The sequence below is a fragment of the Acomys minous genome (assembly GCF_964271855.1).
Source record: "Acomys minous genome assembly, chromosome: 4".
NCBI classification, from domain to species: Eukaryota; Metazoa; Chordata; class Mammalia; order Rodentia; family Muridae; genus Acomys; species Acomys minous.
The window spans coordinates 63,137,749-63,163,993 of NC_140486.1; the positions used below are offsets into that span (position 1 = coordinate 63,137,749).

The 26,245-nt window shown below is 44.4% G+C and overlaps 1 protein-coding gene and 1 long non-coding RNA gene across 5 annotated transcripts in view; one reads left to right on the forward strand and one right to left on the reverse strand.

Annotated features, from left to right (window-relative positions):
• Positions 1-213: 213 nt before the first annotated feature.
• Positions 214-2,382, reverse strand: LOC311596800. The gene is made up of 4 exons (XR_014778984.1): positions 2,245-2,382; positions 1,790-1,955; positions 771-853; positions 214-285 (listed from the first exon to the last, which is right to left on the reverse strand). It is a non-coding gene; the product is annotated as an uncharacterized lncRNA (long non-coding RNA).
• GAREM1 (GRB2 associated regulator of MAPK1 subtype 1) overlaps positions 1,951-26,245 on the forward strand; it is a 176,715-nt gene continuing 152,420 nt past the window's right edge. Inside the window, exon 1 of one of the 4 annotated variants that reach the window (XM_084780630.1) lies at positions 1,951-2,271. Coding sequence is in view for 2 of the 4 variants with exons in the window: in XM_084780627.1 (XP_084636753.1) it covers positions 2,725-2,845 (121 nt within the window). In the remaining 2 variants the exon portion in view is untranslated. Of the gene's footprint in view, positions 2,272-2,361; positions 2,846-3,071; positions 3,353-26,245 lie in introns of those variants that run through there. The other 3 variants (XM_084780627.1, XM_084780628.1, XM_084780629.1) reach the window with 3 other exon arrangements.

Consider the following 26,245-nt stretch of genomic DNA (forward strand, 5'->3'; position numbering starts at 1 on the left):
TAAGACCTCCTTTCAATCTGAATTTGTCTCTTCATTTCTTCTCCAAAACCAGTCCCGTCCACTAGTGTTTTCAATAACACAGGCCAAACACTCCTAATTTAAAATCCTAAATCAGGAGTGTTCAAAATTTACATTTTTTGAGTACTGACAGAATATGTGAAAATGACAGTCACAGGCACAGTGAAAACAATGTGTGAATTACCTCCATGGGGCTGGTCCTTCATGAGCGGAATTCTTTTCTTTGTGGCCTCTGTGAGGCAGAGCCGAGTGTTCACCTCATTGTATCTAGAAAGCAAAAGAGAGGAAAAGTGAGAGGCCAGGGTTCCACAGTTTATCCTTGGGGGTGGGGTAAGCACAACTCCATCTCAATAACCCAGATCCCTCTCATCCGTCTCCACCTCTTAAAGGCTGCACCATTTCCAAGTAGCTCTCCCAAATCCTCTCACAAATGAGCTTCAGGGAAACATTTAAGGTCCAAACAATAGCACCTCTACACCCCACTTTTGTGTTTTTATATATCCTGTATTGGCTTAATAATTCTCAAAACATATTTGGAATATTGGAAGTTTAATAGATCTATTCTTATAGTCATCCTTAATATGTTTCTGAAGGATTTCTTCAGGATGGAAAACTTACCAGGAATTGGCTCATTAAGACTTCTTCCCTTAAATACTTAAGATTGAAATGAAATCTTTTCTGCCAGGTCAGCAATAAGAGCAAATCTAATGTAAGACCCTTCTTGATTTAAAAACAAATCTAATTACATTAACCTTTTTTACTTTTTGTCTTGTCTTTAGGTCATAGGTCATCAGTCCTTTTTGGGAGACAGAACTGCTTTTCATATTCCCCGAAGCTTTTAAGGAGAATGAAATAGAAACAGAAAGTGATGGTTTTAGAACATCAGCTCAGCATATAAGGATTTAGGATCTGCTTACTGGACAAATGAAGGACCCCTGACCTTGCCCAGCCTTAGATAGTTTCTGTCGTTTTTCTTTCCTCCCTCTCTCTGTCTAAGCTTTATTTTCAGAAATGATTAAGATATTTAGAAAAAATAGCTGGTTCTTAGCATGGTATGGTTTTGAAACATGTGAGCCAATCTTAGGGCATTATGGACCTGTGGTGTAATTTTTTTCACTTTATGACTAAAAAAGATAAACATGTCTTAGAATTAAATATTTGAGCAGAAGAATTTAGTAGATAATTTAGCTAATATTCTTAAGTAAAGGGCCCTGGAAGGTGGATGTTCAACTCAGCAGTCTCTCCTAGCTTAACTTTGTGTGTGTGTGTGTGTGTGTGTGTGTGTGTGTGTGTGCGTGCGGGGTGGGGGGGAGATGAACACTCAAGTCAGGGGTGTGCCTGGAAAATTGGAACCTTGCACTCCCTTCTACTACCTGAGCTCCGTTGGCAACAAGCAAACCCTATTTCAAAACTGTGGGCAATATTATTATGGAAAGTAACTGTTGGTTGATTGCTAATTGTGCCATTTTGTGATATGCCCAAAAGTTCAGGTAGCATGTTTTGGAAAGGGGATTTATCTCTGATTCTCAGAAAAGAACCTCTCTCTGCCCTTTCCCTCTGCGCATCAGAGGAGGGTGGCCTCCTGGACGCTGACACTCCACAGCTTTCTGTGTCTCTGTCCTTTTGCATCCTGCCTGCCAGCCACACTTAGGCTGGTTACAGAAACTTCCAGCTAGGTCTGTAGGGTCGTGGGGGAAGCACCACGGAAGACTGGCTCCACAGGGGCCTCGAGCAGGCTTTTTCCCACCCGGGTCCCTAAAGCGAGGACAACCTGCAGCTGCCAGAGGTCTAACTGCGGACTGCTAAGAGCGCTGGATCTTGGGCTCCAGAAAGGACACGCCAGGCGAGGCTGCAGGGCGCGCGAGCGGTCGGACGGGGGAGCGAGAGCCAAAGCTTGCGGAGCGCAGCCGAGCGGGTACCGCAATCCCCGGCGCCGCCTGGGAGGGAGGCAGGGAAAAGTGTGGAAGGCGGAACCTGCAGGGGCGGGGCTATTGGAGGCGGGGCCTGTGGGAATGAGGCGAGTGAGGCGGGGCTTGGCGGAGGAAGGAGGAGCTAGAAGAAGGCGTGGTCGTAAGGGGGCGGGACGTATGGAAGGCTGAGCCTACTGGAAGGGAGGCGGAGCTAGTGGAGGTGGAGCCCGAGTTCCAGGAAAGTGAAGCCTGAGCCCCAGAGAGGGTGGAGCTAGTGGCGTGGAGGCGGAGCCTGAGCCAAAGAGGCGAGGCCTACTTTGGGGAGGCGGAGCCTGAGCTCCAGGTAGGCGGAGCTCCCAGTGGGGAGGCGGGCGCGGAGGCGGTGCCGGGGCGGGCTGCGCAGGCGTCCCTTGCACCTTGTTGATTAGTCAGTGCCGGGAGCGCTGCTATGGCGTTCCTCGGACCCGCGGCTCCTCCTCACTCTGTGCTCGAGGCGGAGGCTAGGAGGGGGCCGAGGAGGAGGAGGCGGGCGGCCGGCCGCCGCAGCTGCAGAGCCGGGGCCAAGGGAGGCGGAGGCGGAGCGGGAGCCGCCGCAGCCAGCCGGGCCGTCTGCAGTGCTCCCCTGGCTTGAGGGCGCGGGGCGCCAGCCATGCCTCGGTGTGGCCGCTGAAGCCGGGCGCCGGCGTCCCCGCCGCTGTGCCTCGTTGCCCGGCTGCCCGCGGCGGGAGTGCGGAGCCGCCCGCCAGCCAGCGGTGGCGCGGGCGCCGGAGCGCGGGGCCCGGAGGAGGCGGGGAAGATGGACCCGGCGCCCTCGTTGGGCTGCAGCCTCAAGGATGTGAAGTGGAGCCCAGTGGCCGTGCCGCTCGACCTGCTGGTCAGCACCTACCGGCTGCCCCAGATCGCGCGGCTGGACAGCGGTGAGTGCCTGCGGGGCGCGCGGGTGCCAGGAAGGGTGGGACCTGGGGTGGGGGTGGGGGTGAGTAGGGGGGTCAGTGCTGGCCCCTGGCCGTCTAGTTGGCCCGCGAGGCTGCCGCAGCTCTGGCGCGTTGCTCTCCACTCCTCCCCAGCAGCAGCCGCCGCCGCCTGAGAAGTGCGAATCAGAACCCTTGCAGTACAGTTAATAAAGACACCTTAAAAGAATCAACATCGTGAAAACCTGCGGCTAGTAACCTTGGACTCAATCTGGGAGCCCTGAAGTAATCTTAGACAACTTTCTAACGAAAATAATTGGGCTCTGGGTGGTATCTTGTTTGGGGTGTTCTCTCCAACCGGCCCTCCCTGTGTCCGCCAAGAAGCTGCAGATTTCAGAGGAAAGGCTCCCAGGTGACCCAATGAAAATGACCTCGTCTCTTGAAGACCTTTTATTACAGCTGTTTATACCAACAACGAGCTGTGTACAGAAAATGTCTTTAGCAGAAGTGATGGTATGTTTAAGGTTAATTATTAGCTTAGCGCGCTTCCAGCTTAGAAAAAAAAATTTAAGCCACTAAAACACATATTGATTTGCAATCTGAGCTCTGAACCAAGAAATGCCTGTATTTCCTGAAACTGACCACAAGAAAACAACAAAGAGCCACCTACACACACACACACACACACACACACACACACACACACACACACACACACACAATTTTTCTGCACTGTGACATCTGCAAACAAATGGGTAGATGTGTTACTGGCAGTCAAGGGGACACCTTTGGGCTTGAGAGTTGTGACACTGGAGCGGGCAGTTTCAGTTGTGTCTGTTTTTAACACTATAACTTCACTGAGTTTAGCTTCATATTAACTGTAGGTTGTAGGAAGTCTGCTCTGCTGCTCTGCTGTAAGGGGGGGGGATGCGGGGGGGGGGGCAGGCTGGCAGCAGGCACGCACGTAGACAGAGCTGTGGCCACATACAAGCCAGATCAAAATAGGTCTGAGCAGAGGGATGCTATTCCTCCCAGCCACTGGCACTTGCCTTACTCCTTGTTTTCTAGAGTAAAAGAGTGCTTCACAGGAGATATATATGTGTGCATGCCCCAAGGAAATCTCATGCTAAAGAGAATGAACACAGACGGAAGTCTGTGAAGGCTGCGATACATTGGCATGCTTGCTGTCCCTGTCTGATTATCGTTGATGGTTGTGGTGAGCACTGGGAATAAACTAGGAATGAAGTGTGTGATGCTAATACTGTTGAGTCCAGGGGAGGACAGATGGCATGTTGAGGCATTTCTACTTGGCAAAGTGTGTTGTGCTTTAATATGTATTTGCAGACCTGTGTGTGTGTGCGCGCGCGTGCACATGCTCACATGGGTGCACACGTGCATTTTCATTTCCTCCTCCACTCTGTAAAATTGTATGCTTTGGCAGGTTGTGAGTCTTTACCTTTCCATTTCCAGACCTTCCCGCATCTTTGCAAACTCTGCCAAAACTTCTTAGCTAGGCAAGAGAGCATCGGTGCAAGTGGTATGAAACTCACGCGGGTTTCCTCTAACTCAGAGTGCAGAGAGGCCTCAGACATTACTTCCTAGTCTTATTATCCACTTATTCTATCCCTGTCATTCATTAAAAGGACCTGAGTCTGCACTGAGCTCACCCCACATTCTTTTCCAATTAGGATGTGGGCTGCAGGTCTTCACACTGAGTCCTTTCAAGGCCTGGCATGGATTTGATCGCCATGTGTACTTGTAGTTCGTTACTGTAAACTCCTCTTCTGGTTGCCACTTGAGAGTCACTTCAGCGCACCACATTCACACGTGTAGCCAGTGCCACCTTTTATACCCGGTTCCTTCCTTGACCGCTACCATCTCCTTTTGTTAGCACAGATTTTAACAGCTACCTGATATTCTATGGGAATGGCTGTAACACCTATCCACTATTGACGGACATTAAATTGTATTTATAGCTACTCCACCACTGAAGGATGAACATAAAGTTGTTTCTTCTCCTTCCTCTTCCTCCTCCTCCTCCTCCTCCTCCTCCTCTTTCTCCTCCTTCTTCATCCTCTTGCTATTTGTAAGTTCTGAGATAATGAGCATTCCCGTACATAGGCAGTGTTTTTGAGGGGGAGGGCTGAGAATGCATTCCTGCCTTGCTGAATGCACACGGGACTCTTTAAAACTTAGGATACGATTGTCTTTGCTCTAGGGATCAAAGGTTGGTTATACTCATGCAAGCACAGTCATTGTGGGAATACCACTGGGCCCACATCCTCACTATAGCAGGACTCTTTGTTTACTTCCTAAGTCCTTGCTAATCTGATGGGGGCAGGGGACAAGTTACTCTAACAATTTAATCTGGGTAGACTTTAAAAGAGCCAGATCACAGATTCATTATGTGTCTGTGTGTCACTGCAGTGTGGAGGACAGGTTAAGGACATTACTGCAATAGCTTCAGGTGCCACTGGGAAACGCTCAGGATTTACAGTCACACACACACACACACACACACACACACACACACACACACACACACACACACACACGCGCGCGCCTCCTAGACATGAAAAGTAGCTGTTTTCCAAATCAGCTGTTTTAAAAGAAACCAGAAAGAAGTTGAAAAACCGTGCCACAAGTTGACATTATGCTAAGTGGAAGATTGATGGGGGGCTGCCATTAGGCAGTGGTTGGAGTTGGTCAGCGTTGAGCATTAGATGCCTGCTGTATGCAGGTATGTTTCCACATGGTGCACGTTGTCTTTGTCCCTCAGCAGGCCTGCTTTTAAGGATTTGGGGAGCCTGGACTCAGACAAGTTGAGCAAGACTCAAAATGAGCAGTAGGATTTCCAGCAGGCTTTGTGCCAGGGAAGACTGCCCCTTAGGAGGACCGCCCCTTAACGCAGGCTGTGCTGCCTCCTCCTGAGAAAAGGGAGTGGGATTGGGTAGGTCTGACTTCTGCTCTAAATAGCCACACTGTCTCTGAAAGCTTGAGGACCAGAAAGTCAATATTTTTAAAACCGTGTAGACACCGAATTAAGAGTTGGCGTCATCCATCATATTTAGATGACTTTTTGCTTCCCAAAGGAGGGGCTGAAAAGGGAAGAAGGGAGGTTACAGAAGGGAGAAAGAGTTGGGAGAGAGAGAAGGAAATAAGTGGTGTTTGGGGCTTACATTTGTAGCTTCTTTGTGCAGTCACTATTTTAAAACTATTAACTCTACAGTACATGAAGAACTTTCCAACTCTTTGCATGAGCCAGGCCAATTAGATGCATTCAGTTTGTTATGTCCAATGATGAAAATTTTAAATTACATTTAATTTGTCGATTCATTTGTGTGTGTGTGTGTGTGTGTGTGTGTGTGTGTGTGTTTGCACAGGCACACATATCACAGTGTACATGGGCATATTAGAGGACAACTTTTGGGAGTTAAGTCTTTCCTGCTAACCATGTGTGTCTGGGGGATGGATTTCAGGCCATCAGGCTTGACACCAAGTGTGTTTACCCACTGACCCATCTTGCCTGCTCTCCAACGAAGAAATTTATCTTTGAGTGCTAAATAATAAAAAAAAAAAATTGGTGAGACTTCCTAGGTTTTGCCCCCAAGTCTTTCTGGAGAAGCCAGAGGAAAAGCCTGTTGTTCTCCCTGGGAGAGTTGATGGGCCAACTATAGTGAGTAGAGGCCAATCCCAGTTATTGATTGGCTGACTGTCAGGTATTTTAAATGGTTGTATTCTTGTAAATTGTTTTTAGGATCAGATTCCGTGAATTCATTCAGAACCAGGAAGCGGACAGAGAATGCTAACCCCTGCTCTACCCCAGCAGTCCACGCTCAAAACCAGGTCTGAGGGAAGCTGCCTGCCTTCTGCTGTGTCTTGCAAAAAGTCCTAAAGATCTAATTCAGAGTTTTATTCCCTCTCTTCCTCCCTTCCCCCTTCCTTCCTCCCTTCTTCCTTCCCTTCCTCCTTCCCTTCCTTCCTCCCTTCTTTCCTTCCTCCCTCCCTCCTTCCCTTCCTGTCTTTCTGTCCTTTTCCTTAAAAACTATGTGAACCCGTGTACCCTCAGCACATTTTAAACTTGTGCTTTAAAACCTTTCATGTTTTAAATACAAAGAATGCTCAACCTATTATAAACATTGACATTTTACAATACACTGTTCTATCCTTTCAAAAGCTCTAGTAGAATCTATATTTGATTTCCAGTGTTTGATATTATTTTTCTCACATGCATTTGTGTGTATGTGTTTGCACATGCATGCTTGTGCCATGATATGAGTATGGAGGTCAGAGGTCAGCCCGAAGGCATTGGTTCTCTCCTTTCTATCTTTTGAGTTCCAGGGATCCAGCCCAGCCCATTGGACTTGGCAGCAGGTACCTTCAGCCACAGAGCCATTTCACCAGCCTTCAGTAGTATTTATTGTAAGGAGGCACAGATAAATCCTTCGGCTCTTATAGATCTTCGCACCTTTTCCTCATGTCCTTAACTTCATGCTTCTGTGTCCTCCGACCCTAAATAATGTCCTGACTCATCCTACCCTGCTGTTTGAAATAACTTGATTGATCACTCTGTCACAAGTACTGAAACAAACAGAGTAGATTGGAATACAACATTTTGTACTTTTTTTTTTTTTTTTTTTTACCATAAGACTTTTAGAATTTGAAAAATTCCAGATGTTAAAAAAGATGACTATTACTTTGTGATGGGGCTTGCATGGTATGTATGTAGAGCTCAGAGGGCGGCTTTATGGTATCGGATCTGTGTTTTCGTCCTTCTTGTGTGGGTTCTGGGGCTTGAACTCAGGCTGTCAAGCTTTTGTGGCAAGTCCCTTTATCCACCAACGCTTTTACCAAACAAAGAATTAGGGGCTGGGAGTGCGGTTTAGTGATAGAGCGCTTACCCCACATGCAAGAGGCCCTGGGTTCATTCCTGAGACACCTCCCACAACACGTGCAGAATTTCTTTTCTTTTGTTAAAGATTTATTTATTTATTATGTATACAGTGTTCTGTCTGCATGTCAAGACTGCACTCCAGAAGAGGATACCAGATTTCATTATAGATGGTTGTGAACCACCATGTGGTTGCTGGGATTTGAGCTCATGACCTTTGGAAGAGCAGCCAGTGCTCTTAACTTCTGAGCCATCTCTCCAGCCCAGAATTTCTTGAAGTACAAAAACTGTTGCTCAGATACTGGAGACTTTCACCCCTCACTGTGCATCAGCCCTTTCATTATTTCCGTTGTTTATCCCCTTGAGATCTTTGTATCCCTGCCCAGTGTATTTTAGAGAGATCTGGGAGAAGACAATATGCATCTGAATCTAGTGGGTGAAGGACCGTCTGGCAGGGGTGCGTCAAGAGCAGCTTCCATCCCTCACAGGCATGGTCACAATAGGAGAGAGACCCTTGCATCGTAGTCATGGTCAAAGCAGAACACTGTTTAAATACATATCCTTAGAAGCGGGGGAATTGGAAATGTATTGTTCTGTAGGTTTGAAGCTGGATTCTTGGAAAGGGTTGGCTTTGCCTTTGAACACAAACCCTGGCATGAAGAATGCTGGTACAGGATAGTAAAACAGAGTTTAAGGCTTTGTTTTCCGAAAGGATATCCAAGGCTGCAGGAAAATGCTGGAGAGGAGAAAAATGAAAGTGATGCAAGTCAGAAATAGGTAAACAAAACAGCTCAGTCTCCTACCTTATTGTGTTAGTTCCCCTTGTCACCTCTGTGGCCCAGTATCCAACAAGAAGCAACTTAGGGAAGGAGGGGTTTATTAGAGCTCACAGTCTGAGGGGCGCTAGTCACTGTGGGAGGAGCTTGTGGCAGCTGCTTGCTCACATCCCTGCAGATCAGGAAGCAGAGGGAGAAAACCTGTGACACCCAGCTGGCTTTCTCCTGTCTCCCCTGTTTTCAGGCTGGATCCCAGACCCTAGTATGGTTCCATCCACATCAGAGTAAGTCTTCTGCCTGTAGTTGATTCTCTCTGGAAAGAAAAATCCTCACATACACATCCCAAGTGTTTGTCTCAGTAATAACTTGGGGGCATTCCCCCCCCCCCTTCTCTGTGTAGCCCTGTAGCCCTAGCTGTCCAACTCACTCTGTAGACCTGACTGGCCTTGAACTCACGGAGATCCACCTGCCTCTGCCTGCTAAGTGCTGATGCTGGGATTAAAGGTGTGTGCTGGTAATCCAATCAAGCTGACAATTAAAATTAATTGTTGTATTAGCTATAGGGAAAATCCATTCTGATGCTAAGGCCTGGGGTGTTGGGGTTGTGGGTATCTGGGTTTTGCATTGTGCCAAGGTTTTCTGGGCTTTATCAGTTATGCACCTGGAGACTGTAGAAGGAAAAATATGAACAACCCCAAGGGATTCCAGATGGCTGCTTGCAAATGTCAGAGATCCTTCTAAGTCCATGCTTTGTCTCTGAAATTGATGTAAGTTCTGAAAATGTGCTTTGTGATTGACGTGGGGTGGGGTGTACACACATGGATGTAACTAACAGCATATAGATACTGCCCAGAAGATATACATGCTTATCTTACGGCTTCATTTCTCCCAGGCAGTCTATTTACAACACAGAGGGCACATACACAAGCCCAGGGAAAGAAAAATGATGCTTAATGATGTTGAATTTGGAGTCAAGAACTCTACTGTTTTGTAGCTGTACGTTCTTGGCTAGGTCTCTTCATTTCATTCATTTGTAGTTTTTCATGGAGGAAAAATAAACCTACCTCTGATGTGTCTTATAAATGGTCCTGTGTTATTATTTTATTAAACTCATACTATTAATAATGTGTTATAGACATTAGAATTATAGTAGTGAGAAAAGCTTTGGTCCTTGTGGGAGCCAGCAGTCTTGTGCGTCTGCTTATTTTGGGCATTAATGTGTTAGCATATGTGAATTACATGTATATTGCCTAATAGTATCTATACATGTTTAAGGTTGGCCTAGAGATGCTTCTAGGCATGTGTCATTGAGCATGCAGAAGGAACAGGGATAAGAAATGTTCTTACACTTAGACAAGTGGAAAACCAGAAATGCTCCAGGTGGCTTAGTCTGCTTCCTCCTGTGAGTTGTAGGTGTGTCATAGGCATCTGCAAGCTATAAAAAAGGAGGGAAGCCCTTATCAGTGAGAAAGTGTTATGAGCAAACCTAAGATTGGGCTGAGAGAGGCTGGAGCAGGAATTCAGGGAGGGATTTTTAACTGAATCCAGAGTCACAGGTAGGTCTGTCCAAGTGGTTCCAAAGCAAAGGAACTGAGACATTTAAACATCTGAGTACATATTTACATGGCTTTGGCTGTTGGTGGTCGGTAGTTTTGTATGCAAGGTAAATGATGAGAAAGTTCACTTAATCTTCTCTAACACACTAAATACTTTTATTTTCTTCCAGTCCTGACTTACTCTAATTGTCAGCCATATCTAAGAGTGATGAGCTCAAAATGGGAGAGGATGTTGTCATAGGCAGTGGACAGTGATAAAGATTTAGACCCATGAGGCGAGGGTGGACATAGTTACTTTAGTGTCTTTGTTTTACAAGTCCATGGCTGCTTTGAAAGTCTTGCATGAAATGCATTTCCACACTGGCATTGAGGATCTGGGAAAATGCTCTGCCTGGTGATCCTCTGCCTCATCAGTTGAAGAGAGAATATTTTGGGTCTCTTTTTCTCATTGGCTGCCTTACTAAAATAGCCAGTTCTTGTAGCCCAGCTTGTAAACTCGTTTATTTTTGTTGGCTTCCCTAAGGGATCTGTCTTTTCACTTACTAAACCACAGCTCTTGGAAGACTCAGAAACTCCCCTGTAGCCTTAGCAGGACCCTCAGCCTTTAGTACACCAGCTATTGTGTGCAAAATGAAAAGAAACTCCCATTCATAGTTTATATATTTTGTCATTCTTGAAAATGACGCAAAATATCTGCTAAAATGTTTGAAATTTCTGGAGGTTAGTTCTTTCACTGTGGCATGTTCCCACATAAAAAGCCTCCCTGACTTTCCTATGTACCTAAGCTCTGAAATCCTCAACAGTCTTCTCTCCGACGGCAGGTTAAAGATACCTAGAGCTGTATTTATTATTTCTCAGCTCCTAGCACACAGCCCATCACACAGGAAACTACGACTAAGCACGTGATAAATGAATGAGCAAATCCGAGTGTGGCCTCAGATGTCTGCGGGCCTGTAATAGCAGTTCACTTTTGTTCAGTTTGAGGCATTATTAAGCTTATAAATCAGAATCAACATGCTAGGCAAGCAATAAGAGGCACATGGACCATCATCATTAATAAGACAATGGTTCATGGGGCTGCTAGTTCGAGTACTTTAAGTAAATTCTTTCTAGAAATTGTAACTTGTTTTCAGGGCAAATGAAAAGTTGCTGGATGAATAAACCACCTGTCACACTAACATGAAGGTGATTGGACATGTTGCATGTACATGCCTTTGAATTTTCAAACTTGGATGTCATTATGCTGCTCACACAATCCCCATGTGTATACACTAGAATGCCTGAGTCTTTGAGACTAGTCATCACTTACTTCAGGAAAGAAAGGCCCAATGACAGTCATCAGTTCAGCTGCCCAGGGTCTCACTGTGAACATTAGCAATTTTATTTCTAAGCAAAGCAAACCACTTGGTTCAAATGTGCTACAAGACTGTAATTGCTAATTTGGTACAGTTGCCTCTTCCTAGAATAGCCACAAGACTGACTGTAGTATCTTAATCCCAGACAATGAGTTTCCTTTTATGCCCTTGAAGGAGTATTCTGTTGTAGGAAAGGAAGGAAAAACACTCCCAAGCTCTTTTACAGTACTGTGGATGCATTGCCTTACAATTACAGGGCAAGTCATTTTAATTGATTCTGTTAATTGCTAACCCAGATTGAAGTATTTAAATACCACTTGAGCTTTTGATGGCTTAATAATTGTTTAATAAATACCATGATATTGAGTTTAAAATGCAATATGAGTTCTTAGCACTGTGGAAGTATTGTTATTCTGGGTAATACTGAGCATGCACTATGGGTTATTGGGGTCAGGCCTAGTCATAGTATAGAAGAGAATAGAATAGCTTTTGAGCAGTGCTTATGTACATATCCTTGGAATGATTTGAGATATGTTGTATCTGCTGGTTTATTTTATTAACTCAATAGAGAAAAAATTTGTTCAGCAAGAATTTTTTTCTTTATTAAGACGATAGTTTCTTTAATACCAGACTTTTAAGATGTTAGAGATGAAACTTTGCTACCTTTCTATCAGGGGATAAGGTTTGCATTCTCAAAACAAGTGTCACCCCCTTTCTGTTGCATTGTTGCTTTTAATCGTGTCTACTGCCCTTTAGGCAGTTACAAACACTGGTTACTGTGGAGGCTGCTGTCCATTCATAAAAAGGTAAAGGACTTCTCGAGAAAACCATGGAAAACTAGTCACCATCTACCTTTGCAGATGCTGTTTCCTCCACGAGTGGTGCTCACTTTGCATTACTGTTCTCTTGTAGGCACAGTGGACCAGTGAGAACACCCAGAACCACAGAACTAACATATGTCCACTCCACTGTCATTTCTGTCCTTAGTCTTAGGCCCTCAGGTCTTTCATCTCAGACTATTTCAGGGTGTTCACATTTGGAATACTTCAGCATTCATTTTTACCTCGGGGCCACTGTCCCACAAAATCAATCAAGCTCTGGGCCCAAGTTAAAAAGCAACTTAATTAGTTGAGAGAGAGGCACATGTGGGTATGTGAGAGAGAAGTGCTCTAGAAGGTTCAAATTACTTACTTAAAAATAACAAGTAACAGAAAGCTTTAGTAAGAGGCTGCCCTTATTTTTTTTCCTGTTTATTTTGGTCCCGTGTTTTGGCCAGTTAAAAGAAAGGGAGCCAGGGTAGATAGGTTCGGCAGAAATTTCAGAAACTCATTTATCATGGCTATTGTGTATGAGTCAAGGTTAATTTCAGTCCCGTATCACGAGTCAGGCCCAGAGTTGAAGACTTACGCTGTTGCTCTCTTTCTGCTCTGCCCCCTTCAAGCTGTTGTCACTGTGAGCATGACCTCATGGTTCGGAATGGCTGCTGGAGCCCAAACTATTTCGTCTGCGTCCCAAATAGCAAGAAGGGCAAAGGGGTATTTCCTCCTAGTTCCTCACCACGTTTCACGTAGCATCTCATTGGTCAGGACTTTGACACTTTGATGTGGGAGTAGCAGAAGGCAGAGAGTTAAAGTCTGACCTGTGCCCCAGGGTCCCTATGGCAGGAGATGGGGCCACTGAGTATTAGAGACCTCCTGTTACTCAGAAAGGCTTTAAAGCAGCCCTGACATCTCCCTTGCATTTAAGAAGCCTGTTTTTGTTTGTTTGTCTCAGGGTGCGGGATAATTAGAGCTTACACATGTTAGGCAAGCTGGTCCACCACCAGCTCTAGCCCCAGCCGAGAAACCCGTTATTAGAGTCGAAAGTGCTGTCTTAAAGGGAAGCCAAAAGGAGTTGTGTATTTAAAAGAAATGGTGGTTATACAGCCCACCTCACCTTGTTGTTGCGTACTTTTTACATTTTCTCCCTGACTTGATACACTCGTGGGAATAGCTGTATAATTTTTCAGAGAAGCTTGTCCCCTATTCTGGTCCTTCAGACAGAAAGGTGTGATGGTAGTATTTAAAATAGTATTTTCTATCTTCATCATTACAGGAAATTTGGAAAATAAAGAAAAGGCAGACAGAGTGAATAATGGCTTTAAACTCAGAGGGCATATTAATTGTTGGTGTTAAACAGACATGGAATATAAGGATGAACATGTAGAAGTGGGACCAAATTGCCCACGCTTCAGCTGTGCACACCGCTGCACTGCATTTCATTATTGCTAGAAGGTAAAATTATTAAGACTAATGGGCTTCTGCCTTGCTGGTAAATCATTATTTTTTGGACCATTTTCCTGTTGTGAGACACTGCTTTTGAGTGTGCTGTCTTTGAAAACGTCTTTGTACCTACATTGGTCAGTTTCTTATCATATCGTTATTTGAGGCTCCCACCCAAAGTGTGGCTTTTAGATTGTTCAAACGTGTTGGTAAATTGCATCTAGGACTGTTCAGACCAGAATGAGTAAGCCTGTCACTTTGCAAGTCATTGACTGTCACAGTCATTTCTTAGTTTTTGCAAATTTAGATAATTTTTTAAAAACTCATACTTTTTTCATTTGTCTTAGGGTTTTGTTAGTTACTGTTAAATCAGCTTCAATATATTTTATGTGGATTTCCTAAGATTTTTTTGTTCAATTTAAAATGTTTTGCAAAGATCTTGCAATCACAATAACAAAAATTTCAGTGAACTTTATATTGGTTTCTGTGGTATGTTTATGGATAATCTCATCTAATAGGAGTTAATCACTTTTAAATTTTCTTTCTGTTTTCTTCTGTTATTAAGTAGCTGTTACCTCTGTTTTTGTAATTAAATAGTCATGATCAATTTTGGGGTGGGTTCTTGTTTTTGTTTTTCAAGACAGGGTTTCTCTGTGTAGCTCTGGCTGTCCTAGACTCGCTCTGTAGACCAGGCTTTCCTGTAACTCACAGAGCTCTGCCTCCTGAGTGCTGGGATTAAAGGCGTGTGACACCACCGCCCGGCTCCACATGTGTTCTTTTTTGCCTGTTAAACACTACACACCCAAAGTGATGTTTGGACCAGTTAGGTGAGCCAGACTGTTGTAGCTTCGGAGTGTCATCGCCATTAGTCTAAGCTCTGGTATTCAAGGATGAGTGATAGAAACTCACAAGGCAGTTCAAGACATGGAGACATGCACATGCAAGAGCTTGGATGCTATTTGTCTTCTGGAGAACAGCTGTGTAAATGTTGTCTTCACCAAGCAGTCTTCAGAGAAGGGAGTCTGAAGAGCCTGGCTCGGTTCTCTCTGTGTAGGCCAGTGGTTGACAGGAAATAAAATATTGCCTCAGTCTGCCAACCTAGCACTGAAGGACTCTATGAACAGCTGTATCTGTCAGTGTGTGGAGGTGACAGTCGCTGAGAGAGAATTTTTTATTGTCGGAGGAAAAGGCTCCGATTCACTACATTGTGGACGAGGTAGCTCATCCCAACCTTGCTGTGTCTCATCTGCTGCTCCCTCTTCCCCTCTTTTTTTCTTTGATTCAACTGGAATATAGTAATCTGAGTAGCTTATGTACAGATGAATACTCTGATCTCAAAGGAGCTCCAGGCTAGGTGGAGCCTGGACAGTAGGGAGGAAAGACATGTGCGCACTAAGACCTGAAGTCATGTGTAGTCCACCATTCATCCTTTGCATCAAGCCCTCCCATCCTCAAAACCTTGCCTGCCCATAGGTCTTAGTCACTGTTCTATTGCTGTGAAGAGACACCATGCTCAAGGCAACTCTTATAAAGGAAAGCATTTAATTGGGGGCCGGCTTACAGTTGCAGAGGCTTAGTCCATTATCATCATGGTGGGAAGCGTGGTAGCAAGCAGGTGTGGTGTTGGAGACCACCCAGTGACACACTTGCTCCATCGAGGCCATGCCTCCTTATCCTTCTCACCTCTTCAAGTAGTGCCACTCTTTGGTGACTAAGCATTCAAATATACCATGGGGGCCATTCTTATCCAAACCACCACACGGTGGTATATTCCAACAATCCAATCAATGTGTGTTCATCATACTTGCTCTCTATTCACCCTGTGTCAACATTTACACAGACATGTGCAAATTCTGTCATGGTTTCATAAAAACTGAGTACTAGGATTAAAGTGTGCACTACTACACCCACCTTCGGTCGCTTTTTGAGTGGCAGTCCTGGTGATTAACTCACCAAACCTCGCTGTATGTAAGTCATCGGTGTCACTGTTTTCCCAGAATCATCTACTGTGTGTCTGTTCTGCTCAACTATCTCTCATACCATTGTCTTCCTGAGTTCTGTAATGTCACAGTCAGAGGGTTGAGTTTGGAGTCAGGGTGGGGGGATCGGAGAGTGGGGAGGCTGTCAGGTAGCCTTACATCAGCTCAAAGCCCAGCTGGTGGAGTGGGGTGCACTTAATGAGGGTTGATAAGATGAAGGCCAAAAGCCTATCGCAGTTCTTATTCTGTCACAGAAATATGGGAATGCAATTTCCCCAAGTCTACATCAACCTTTGTCTGAGATGTTCTTGCCAGCTTAATGGATGGAAGTGAAATAAGGTCTTACTGCTACATTAATTTGCATTTCTCCTTGGTAAATCCTGTGTGTGTGTGTGTGTGTGTGTGTGTGTGTGTGTGTGTGTGTGTGTGTGTAGGGCAGACAACAACAAGTTGTAGGAATCTGTTCTCTCTGTGTATCCTGAGGGACCTGGGGATTGAACTCAGATCGTCAAGTTTGGCAGCATCTTTAGCCACTAAGCCATCTCACCGCTCCTCTGCTTAGTATTTTTTTTTATTTACACTTGTATCTAACTCTGCATTATTCCACTGAACAGATTTTAATTTTTACAAAGATAGACGAGTCCCCTTTTTAAGTCCTGATTAAGAAAACCTACCCAGAAACACAGAATGTGCATACAGTCCTTTAGATTGTTTAGGAAGATTTAAAATTTTCAAAATTGTATTCAGTCCATCTGGAATTAATTTTTGTATATGATGTAAGATTTCTATTTTCCTACAGGCTGCTGTTATTTGAGCCCAGTTATTTAAAAAAAACCTGTTTACCACTGATATGAGCTATCTTTGTTGAATTTATTTTGCTTTTTAACAATAGGAAAACACACTTGAGCCACACCTGTCTTTCAGAGATTACCCTGGGCTGTGTTCCAAGAACATAAAAGGTTAATGAAATCTGAAAACAATCTCTTTATTCCCTAAAGAAAAGTCATAGAAGATCTGCCTTTCTAGTATTGATGTGTTCTTCTCATCCATTGGCCATGGGAGACCCAATAGTTGTTTGTGCAAAGAAAAATTAAATTCCTTTTGAAGCAGGGCTGCCCTGGTGAGGTTTTGGAAGTGATAGGAACTTGTCAAATGCCGTCTGGAAGCAGAGCCCAGATGCTTTGGCAGTGGGCTTCCCCCAGGGAAGCATTTGCTTAACTTGATTCTTTACTAAGCTGCCGTGTGTGTGTGTGTGTGTGTGTGTGTGTGTGTGTGTGTGTGTGTGTGTGTGTGTGTAATAGAAAGGAGTGGGGGAGGAATCATAATTTAAGAGGGGGTTTGCAAGTTGTACTCTTTTTCAGACTCTATAATTGTGCAGTTCTGTTATTTTTGGTACAAACAAGGGGCACGCTTTTGCACACTACTCTTTTTGTTGTTGTTGCTTTTCTAGACAGGGTTTTTCTGTGTAGCCTTGGCTGTCCTGAAACTCGCTCTGTAGACCAGGCTGTCCTCGAACTCACAGAGATCTTCCTGCCTCTGCGTCCTGAGTACTGGGATTAATTCTTAATGTGTAAGTGTTTACTTTCTTCAGACTCCACAGTGACTCACTCTATTCGTTTTTAAACACTTAAACTTCTCACATTTTGTTACATCATTGTCATCCTAGTTCTATTTAATCTCACTTGCAGAGGCTAGAGTTAAACCTTTTTAGAAAAGATGCAGGAGAGTGTGGTTCTCACCTCAGCCTCAGAACCCACAGGGTCTACATCAATCTTCTCTGAAGCTTTGTCCATTGCATTTGTCTTATTGGAACTTTCAGCAGATCCTCAGCCCTGGGTTCCCTGACGCGCTGCAGGAAATTGGACTAATGTGTACTTAAATGTTTTATTTCCATCTGGGTTCGAACTTCTAAGCCGAGAGCAGAGATTTGGACCTTTCATCCCATCGTAGGTCACACAGGAATGAGTGTTGATGTCCCACTGGATAGATTAGAAGTCCGAGTCAATGACTCCACCCCAGGTGTGTTGGGAGTGTATAATGTGTGCACATGTGCATACACTTCATTCTTCACCTAACAATCTTCTAGCAGGCTCTGGGCAAGGGAAACATCTCGCCTCCAGAATCTCTCCCTTCCTGCTCTAGCTCAAAAGATTTAGAGACTTGAAATTTTTCCTTGTATATATATATATCCACTGTGTGTGGTACTGTGTTGCATAAAGTCATGTTCAAACATGCATATATTCTAGAGTCTTTCTAAGGCCCTGACTTTTCACACTTAATTCTCAAAGGCACTTTCTATCTAAGATTATGTTTATATGCATTGGCTTAATGGAAAGGAACTGGACAGATGAAGCCAACATAATGGTGATGTTTTTGCTAGTAGGTCATTGAGATTTAGCTATACTATCTTATCAAAAGCTATGTGCATTTTTCCATGTGTTGTGGGAACATATCCCAAAATGGACATCAGCATATGCGTTGATTCTAAAGTGTGCATTTTCAATAGAATGTGCTCTATAATTAATGGTGTGGCATAGTTTAATCAGTGATGTTTATTCTGTCTTGGTTGTTGTGAAATGATTATCTCACATCTGGGATGTCAACATACCAGATGGCATGTGTTATAGTCATCCTGTGGAATGTCTTTCACACAAGTCATTCAGTGCTCAGAGCAAGCACCTGAAACAAGGTAGGATGTTATCCAAGCTGAAGTCCAAGGACTAGTCCCCAAACTACCCGTCTCTAGTGGGGACTGCTATAATGTAGATCTGGGGCGTCTCCCAGAGGCCCTGTTAAAGAGTTAGGCCTCAGCTTGGTGCTGGCAGGAGGTCATGGAAAAATTTAAAGGTAAGGCCTAATGAAACTACTTCAGGTCCCTGTGCTGCGCCTTTGAGTGGGATCCTTTTTCTCTCCTTTGCTTCCTGGCTACAGAGTGAATGATTTTATTCACTGTGCGCTTGCACCATGATGTGCTGCCTTGCCATGGGCCCCAAAGCAACAGGGCAACCAATGAAGTAAATTCACCAAAAGTGTAAACAAGTATAGCCTTACGTTATAAGTTAATTATATCAAGTAAGTATTTTTATAGTAACAGGAAGCTGACTAAAAGGGAAACTGTTAGATCATGTGTGTGTGTGTGTGTGTGTGTGTGTGTGTGTGTGTGTACACATAAGTGTGGGGAGGTCAGAGGACAGCTCTTGGGAGCTGGTTCTCTATTGCTACCTTGTGGGACCCAGGGATCAAATTCAAGTGCTCAGCCTTGTGCACAAGCGTTCCCCCCCCCTGCCCCTCGCCCCCCCTACCCTATCAGAAGCATCTTACCAGCCCAAGGACTCCTTTTGTGGCATAATAATAACACACAAACACTCACAATGTAGTTGAATGATGCTCATCCCATCCTGAATAAAGACGTGTCTCTATCTAAATCCCTCTTTATGTTACCTTACATAGATAAAATCTTTGCAGAAGTAATTGACAATCATGAGATGAAGATATCCACCCAACTGGGCTGTAAAACCATAGTAGGCATCCTTGTAAGAGGAAGGAGGAGAATTGAAAGGAATCTGGGATGGAGTAGGCAGTGTGACCATGGTGGCAGAAATGGGAGAGATAGCTATGTAAGTCAAGGTTGGTGCCATTAGAGGTAGAAAACATAATTAGAACCTTCATAGGAATATGATCCTGTTCAGTAAGTTTGGATTTGGCCTCTAAAATGGGGAAGGGATAAATTTCTTTTGTTTTAGGCTACCCAGTTCATATTAATTTATTATAGCACTCCCCCCAAAACTGCTGTGCCTATGTGGACACACATGCACATGGACACATACACACACACACACACACACACACTACAAGTTTTGCTGGCCTATAGTTAAGTAAAATGCTAGGTTTTTTAAAATAGCAGTTATAAATATAGAAGCACATAGAATTTACCCTAACATCCATCAATAGGATATGTGAGTAGGAGATTGGTATGTGGTTTACACAATGCTACTCATTTACAAACTGGATCACGGGCCTGCTATCTGATACACACAGTCAGTACCAAGAGCTAGGAGCTCAGAGATAAACAAATGTGGAGCCCATCCCTGGGAGGCTCGCAGGCCTGCTAGCTAGGTGGCTCTTAGAAGGTTAAATGTTAACCTGTAATAAAGAGATGGGAATGCTTCATCTCAGAGGTCAGTTAATTTTGCCAGGGATTTTTCAGAAAGCACCATTTGACCGGTGAGCTAGTCATCGAAGTATGCCTAGAATTCTGCCCTGTTTAGAACAGGCAGAATTGTATTCCTGACCGAGGTTCAGAGCAGCCAAAGCCCAGGCATGTGAGAGAGGAAGTAGGAAGCAAGGCCCCACAGACAAGTTGGAAACAGATTTTGAAGAGCCAGCGTACAGAAGTTTGGATCTCACCTGTGGCTGCATGAGCAGCCGTTCGTGCCAGGCTCCCTTCCAGAACACAAGTGACAGTGGGCGCATTGGAGTCCCTAACTTCGATGAGCTTCAGTGTCAAAATCACAAATAATGCACTGATCCTTCTGATAAAAGCTAGGCAAGCCGCGCAGCTCAGAAACAAGCTTCTGAATGTAGTTGGCAAACTTAGAAGGGCTGGGAGTGCAGGAGCTATCTAGATTTAATTTTCATGAAGACCATTTTCATCATCTTGGAAAATCATTTAGAACCATAAAAGGCCAGTGATGAGAAAGACTATTTGGAAGCCATAGGATTATATAATCGAGAAAAGTGGCCATTAGTCCCAACCACATGTGGAGAGGTGTGCAGAAGGTCAGTGGCACCGGCCTGCAGGTGAGTCTTGTCGGATGAGTGCTTGGATGTGAGTGGGGAAGTAGGAAGCGAAAACAAGACCCAAGGTTACTGGCTTTGGTGCCAGTGCTGTATTAAAGATGACCACATGTCAAAAAGTCAAAAAGTAGGCTGCTGGTGAGCACTAGCAGCAGACAGAAAGGTCAGTGTTTTCAAACAGGAAAGGTTCGGCTGCGGGTACAAGAGAAAAGTGAGGCGCATGGTAGCTTGTGCCACTCAGAATTCAGTCCCCAGCTCTTCAAATAATTGAGTAAAAATTAAGCGGACAAAAGAGCACAGGTTTATGTACTCCTCACAGACTGACTACTCCCTGGCCTCCTCCATCCCTCCTCTCACTGTAGGTCTCAGGTTGGCATCGCCATTAACTGTGTGTCCCCATCGTTGAAGCAGGAGATTGAATAAGCACATCTCACTTGGGGCCCTTAAAGCCTGTGCCTGGAAGTGATGTACCTCGTGTCCCTGTTACATGTCACTGTTAGTGGCTGATTCTCTGGCCGCACTTAACTCTCAAGAGTCATGTGTCAAAAAAGACTCTAGTGTCTGCTGTGGTGGGAGATAGGGAAGACAGCACAATTACCTGCAGCCGTGCAGACAAGTTTTAGGGAAGCTACACATAAGCAGTGGAGAGTTTGCATCTTGAAAGTCCAGGGCCGGAGAAACAGTGATAGGAGATGAGTAGCAGTAGTCATGAGTCAAGTGAACACACCAACAAATAACACTGGGCAGGTGTGAAGAGAGCCAGCTCAGTCCAGGGTTAGTAAGCTGTGGCCACCAATGCTCTAACCCCAGAATCCTCTGTTTTGTAGCAGCTGGCTATAACTTGAAATTTTATCTAATGGTTGCCATAGGGTTGAATGAATCACTTAAACAGATTGTGGCTTTTGGAGACTCAAATTGCTGACTGGCATGTAGTGATTTAAAAGGTGCTTTTAGGTTTTGCAGTAGGATCCCAGCCAGCTTTTTCACCCCAGCAGAAAGATGATGCGCTGCGAAGGGTAGCTACTGTAAGTTGGAACACAAGGTCAGTTATATGTTGATTGATACCAAGATTGCTGAGTACTCAGAAAATTAGAATGCCTTCACTTTTTTTTTTTTCCCTGTCTCTGCCTCAGACAGCGAGATAGGCTTATCCTTGCTGTAATGATGTTCTTTTTATAGCTTCAATTACTGGCAAAGGGAGGTAGTTAATAGCAGTTTTCCCCATTGGCTGAGGTTCAGACATAAGACTTGCATTTCCCATTCTCCGTTCTCTCAAAAGGTTCTTACATGTTTGCCTTCCTGACCTCCAGAAGGGGTCTACACTACAGTATTCACGTTTAAAACTTTTTGTGTGCACATATGTAATTAATTACTTTCACCAAATTAACTCTTCTTCCTTCAAAACTGTGTATTTATCAGAAAAATGAAGAAACAGGCCTGGCCCTATGGCATGCCTCCTTTTTATTTTTTGAGACAAGTTCTCACATATCATGTAGCCCAGGCTAGCCTAAAACTCACTCACTCACTGTGTGGCTGAGAGTGACCTTGAGCTCCTGATCCTGGTTAATGTGGTATCAGGAGTTGAGTGCAGGGCTTCCTGTAGGTTAGACCAGCACTCTCCCAACTGAACTACATCCGCCAACCCATCATTATCTTTTTAATGGGAGCCTTTAAGCAGTGTGATAGCAGGAATGGTAAAAATGAGTATTCCGAGTGAAACAATTAATGTTTCATCAACTTTACACTTTTTTATAGCACTATACTTTGAGTGATTGAGAAAAGTGTAAGTAGGAAGCTAGCTTTTACCTTCTGTGCATGCACATATGTATTATATACATTAAAGATTGAATAACTAAACACCCATGGAAAAAGGCACCTCCACCAAAGGATTCACATGAACACAAAAAAGGAAAATCAGTGGTTAAATACTACACAATGAAGCTCATAGTTACTACAGTCATCTACCAAGAAGGCAACTGGAAGCAGAATAGATATTATAAAAAATACAAATTTGGCTTCAGTCCAGTCTTACTTTAGAATGGATCAACATACCTTACCAATGAGGAAGAAATAACATCATCTTCATTTATCTCCATTACATATAATTTAAACTTAATCTCAGTGTTAATATTTTCCTACACTTCATTTGTGATTCTTCATGAACGGGATGAACACAAACAATTCACTTTTGATGCTTGGTGCCCAGTGTATCAGTTTACTCCAGTTCAAAGAAGCAGAGAATAGGGGCAGTTCCCTGACCTTGTCCCTGACACTGCTGACATGTGACCTCCCTGACCTCCAATGTTTACTGATAGGGCTGGTGGTAAATTCTCCCACCAGCAAGGCTCTAATTCCTGTTCTCAGGATTGACCCACAGTATCAGAAATCCTGATACTGAGATGTTAATTGAGTGCTAATTAATGTATTTACATTATTAAAAAGCTGCCACTAGCTTAAGAACACGCACTTTTATGTTCTTGACACCAGCACAGAAAACTGTGAAACCAAACAGTTGTGTTTTCTCCAAGATGGCTAAGGCACTGGTGTTCACACCTGTGTAGTACTTACAATTCACGTTTATTTATTAAGGACTGACTATGGTGCTGGCCATGGTTCCGTTTGTATACATGATCTCAGTAACTTCTTAGACCAGCCCTGACACAGGGAGTAACTTGCGGAAGGTCGTGTAGCTGGAAAGTGAAGTCTGTGGCTGGAGGCACTTTGAGAACCCAAACACAGCTCCAGCCTGCCTCTCCCAGTTCTCACGCTGGCCAGCATCCCTCCCTGTTCGTGCTGCACTGTGCAAAATAAGACAGTTTGTTGTTTATTGTCTTGTTGAAATGTTGAACCCTCTCTAGGCTAAAGGACCAAAAATAGGTCCGGTCTCAGTAACTGATGGAGAGTACCACAAGGATCCCATAGAACTCTTTGCAGAGGACAGGAACGGAAGTGAACACTGAGGATCCAGTATCCTCCCACCCTGTCCCTCCCAGCAGGAAGGGCTGGACGGTAGCACCCAACAGCAAAATAACGAAGAGGTGGAAGGTGGCGTGTAACAGGAATAATAGTTTTCATTTTCATTCTTGGCTCCTAAAACACACATTCCCAAATTGTCCCCAACAGTCTGTGTGTGTGTGTGTGTGTGTGTGTGTGTGTGTGTGTGTGTGTGTGTCTGTGTGTGTGTGTGTGTACATAAACCCATATGTACAGTAATATCCTTCACTTACCAAGGGATGGGACTTGGAGAAACTCAGTCTTTCCACTGAGCCCTTCCCTCTAGTTTCATGTGTCATAGCTCAGACTTGTAGTCAGATCCCTTCTCTCACTGGGGGACAGTGTGCTTTATATCACAAAATGAAATAGCAAACACTGTGCCAATCGAGCAGAGACAGGCTGGTACCAGCAGGAGTGACAAGAACCTGTCCCAAACACGCGTGTGATCACACATGCCTTCTAGTTTCAGTCAGGAGCAAATTCTTCCTGTCCCAAACACATCTACGTCATCACAACATTAGTGGTGATTCTTGACCAGCTTTTTAAAGCTGTAAGAAAGCAGCAGGTGGACATAGAATTCCTCACCCAGTTTAAGAGTGTTCATGGATAGACTTACACTCCTATCTGAAATCAAGGACTCAGACCCTAGGCTAGAGTGCTTTGACTCTGAGGGACATGGACAGAACCTCATGATGGGCTAAATCGCCACCCAGTAGATGCTCCCAAGAATGGAAAGGCTTACCTTATCTATTTTCACTTGGTTATTTTGCAGTGAAGTCTTTATTAGATAGCGCTCACTGAATAGTGCCTTTACCGAATGCATGTTGTGTTGAGTGGTATTAGCAGAGCCCTGTGACAGGAGTGCTAATGAAGGCTTCTCAGGGTTGGGGATAGCTGGAACCAATTCACCCCAGTCTGACCACAAGTTCCTTAAGTATTCCCCTACCGAACAGCAGCGAGGTTGTCTGAGATTAGCACCTGGGGTACCTAGGCTCACGTTTGCCAGAAGACAGCCACTTGTACCCATGCTTTCTACAGTTGCTTTTGCACTATAGCAGCAATGAACAGAGCTTATATAATCCAGTGATGGAGTCCACCAAGCTTAAAACCTTTACCAACCACTCACTTGAAAGAAGTTGACCATCCCTCATCTGAAGTCATTTGTTCTTAGCCACGTAACTTTAGTGTTCGTTGATATGGATGGTGGTCGCATGTCTGCTTGGTTGCAAGGCCGACAGGATTGTATATGAGTCTCGTGTGTATTCACTTAGTATATGAGGGGTATGGAACAAAAGAGGTCCTGAAAGATGCCCATTCAGGAGTACAGTATTGCAGTCCCTTATTATCTGTGTTGCTATTATCTATTTGTGAAGTGGTATAATTTTACAGACCAGGTTTTCACATACCCTCTCATGGGATACCTAGACGAGACAAACTCAATTATTTAGTGTAACACCATGGAGCGCAGAATCGTAGAGCCAGAGTCACCCCATTTGACGCAGCAAATTGTGCAATTCCTTGAGTCATCTCTGTTTTTATTAATGTGATTGAAAACTGTAGAAATCAGTTGAGAACATGCTTGGAATGTATAAGTCAAGTGGAGGGGACAAAGAAATGCACAGCCCCACCTTCAGGAAATATTAAAATGTAATACTTTGTATTTACTACTGGAGTTCCTTTTTTTTTTTAACTGTTGTAGTAGATTTGGATGATTGAAGAACACCTGAATCTATAGCCGTCTTGAAAGGTAGTCATTCATCATTTTTTCCCTTTGTCATGAGTCCATTGGTGTAGGAAAAAGCTGTGTTGATATGCTAGCACTGCTGCACCTGTGGGGGACAGGGCTTGGGAGGCTCAGTGGGAGACACTCCATTTGGGAGCATGCATAAGGCCATCGGATTTCCTTCCTAGCAGAGGGAGGGGAGGAGAGAGGTGGGAAGGAGACAAGGGAGGGAAGGAGGAGTGTATTTGCCAACTTTAAAGACTTACTTGTCAATAAAGCCGAGGAAATTTCCTTACAGTCTGGGGTGACTGAGGCTATACCATAGGGTTGTGGATCACACGTTTATTCGATGAGTGCCTTCGATTAATAGGCTTTTAAAGACACAAAAGGAAAATCTGAAGCTAGAGAATTTAGCTGAATGTGTGATGCGGCGCAGAACGCTGATCTTTATTAAGGCTGTCTGTATTAAATTCCAACATGAAAAGAAATTCTTAAATTTGGCAGCAGATGTTCTCATTCAGAGTCTTTGTCGAAAGCCTTGGAGGACGATTTAGTGGAGTTGGTATAAAGGATCAGAAACCTGTTCACTGCTTGCTGAGTGTAAACCAGGTGATGGCGGCGGCATTGTGGGTGAAGATACAGTTAAAAGCTGCAGAGTTGCCTGTAACTGGTGTGCTCTGTGCACACAGTGCAGCCAGGGCTGTTTACAGCTGTGCCGATTGAGCCCTGAGAAGATGGGGTCAGGACAGTGCTTAGGAACACTCACCAGGGCTAGGCTGCTGTGTGCTGTACACACCCACAATTTCATTATCTCAGTGGCTTGGGAATTTAATCCCTACTTTTGTACCTAGAATCCTCAGAAGAATTGCAGGAGCTTTGAGGATAGTGTCAGTGGAGCAATGACCAGCAGCCTAGGAAGCCTCACACAGGCCATGTTGCTGGCTCCACATGACAGCAAAGTGGGACACAGAGGAAACCTGCTGCTGCTTTGTGCACCGACTTTGTCCATTTCTGTTTGTTTGGGAGGTTGTTATTCTGAACCAGTCAGATGTGGATTTCAACCCTCATCCTCCC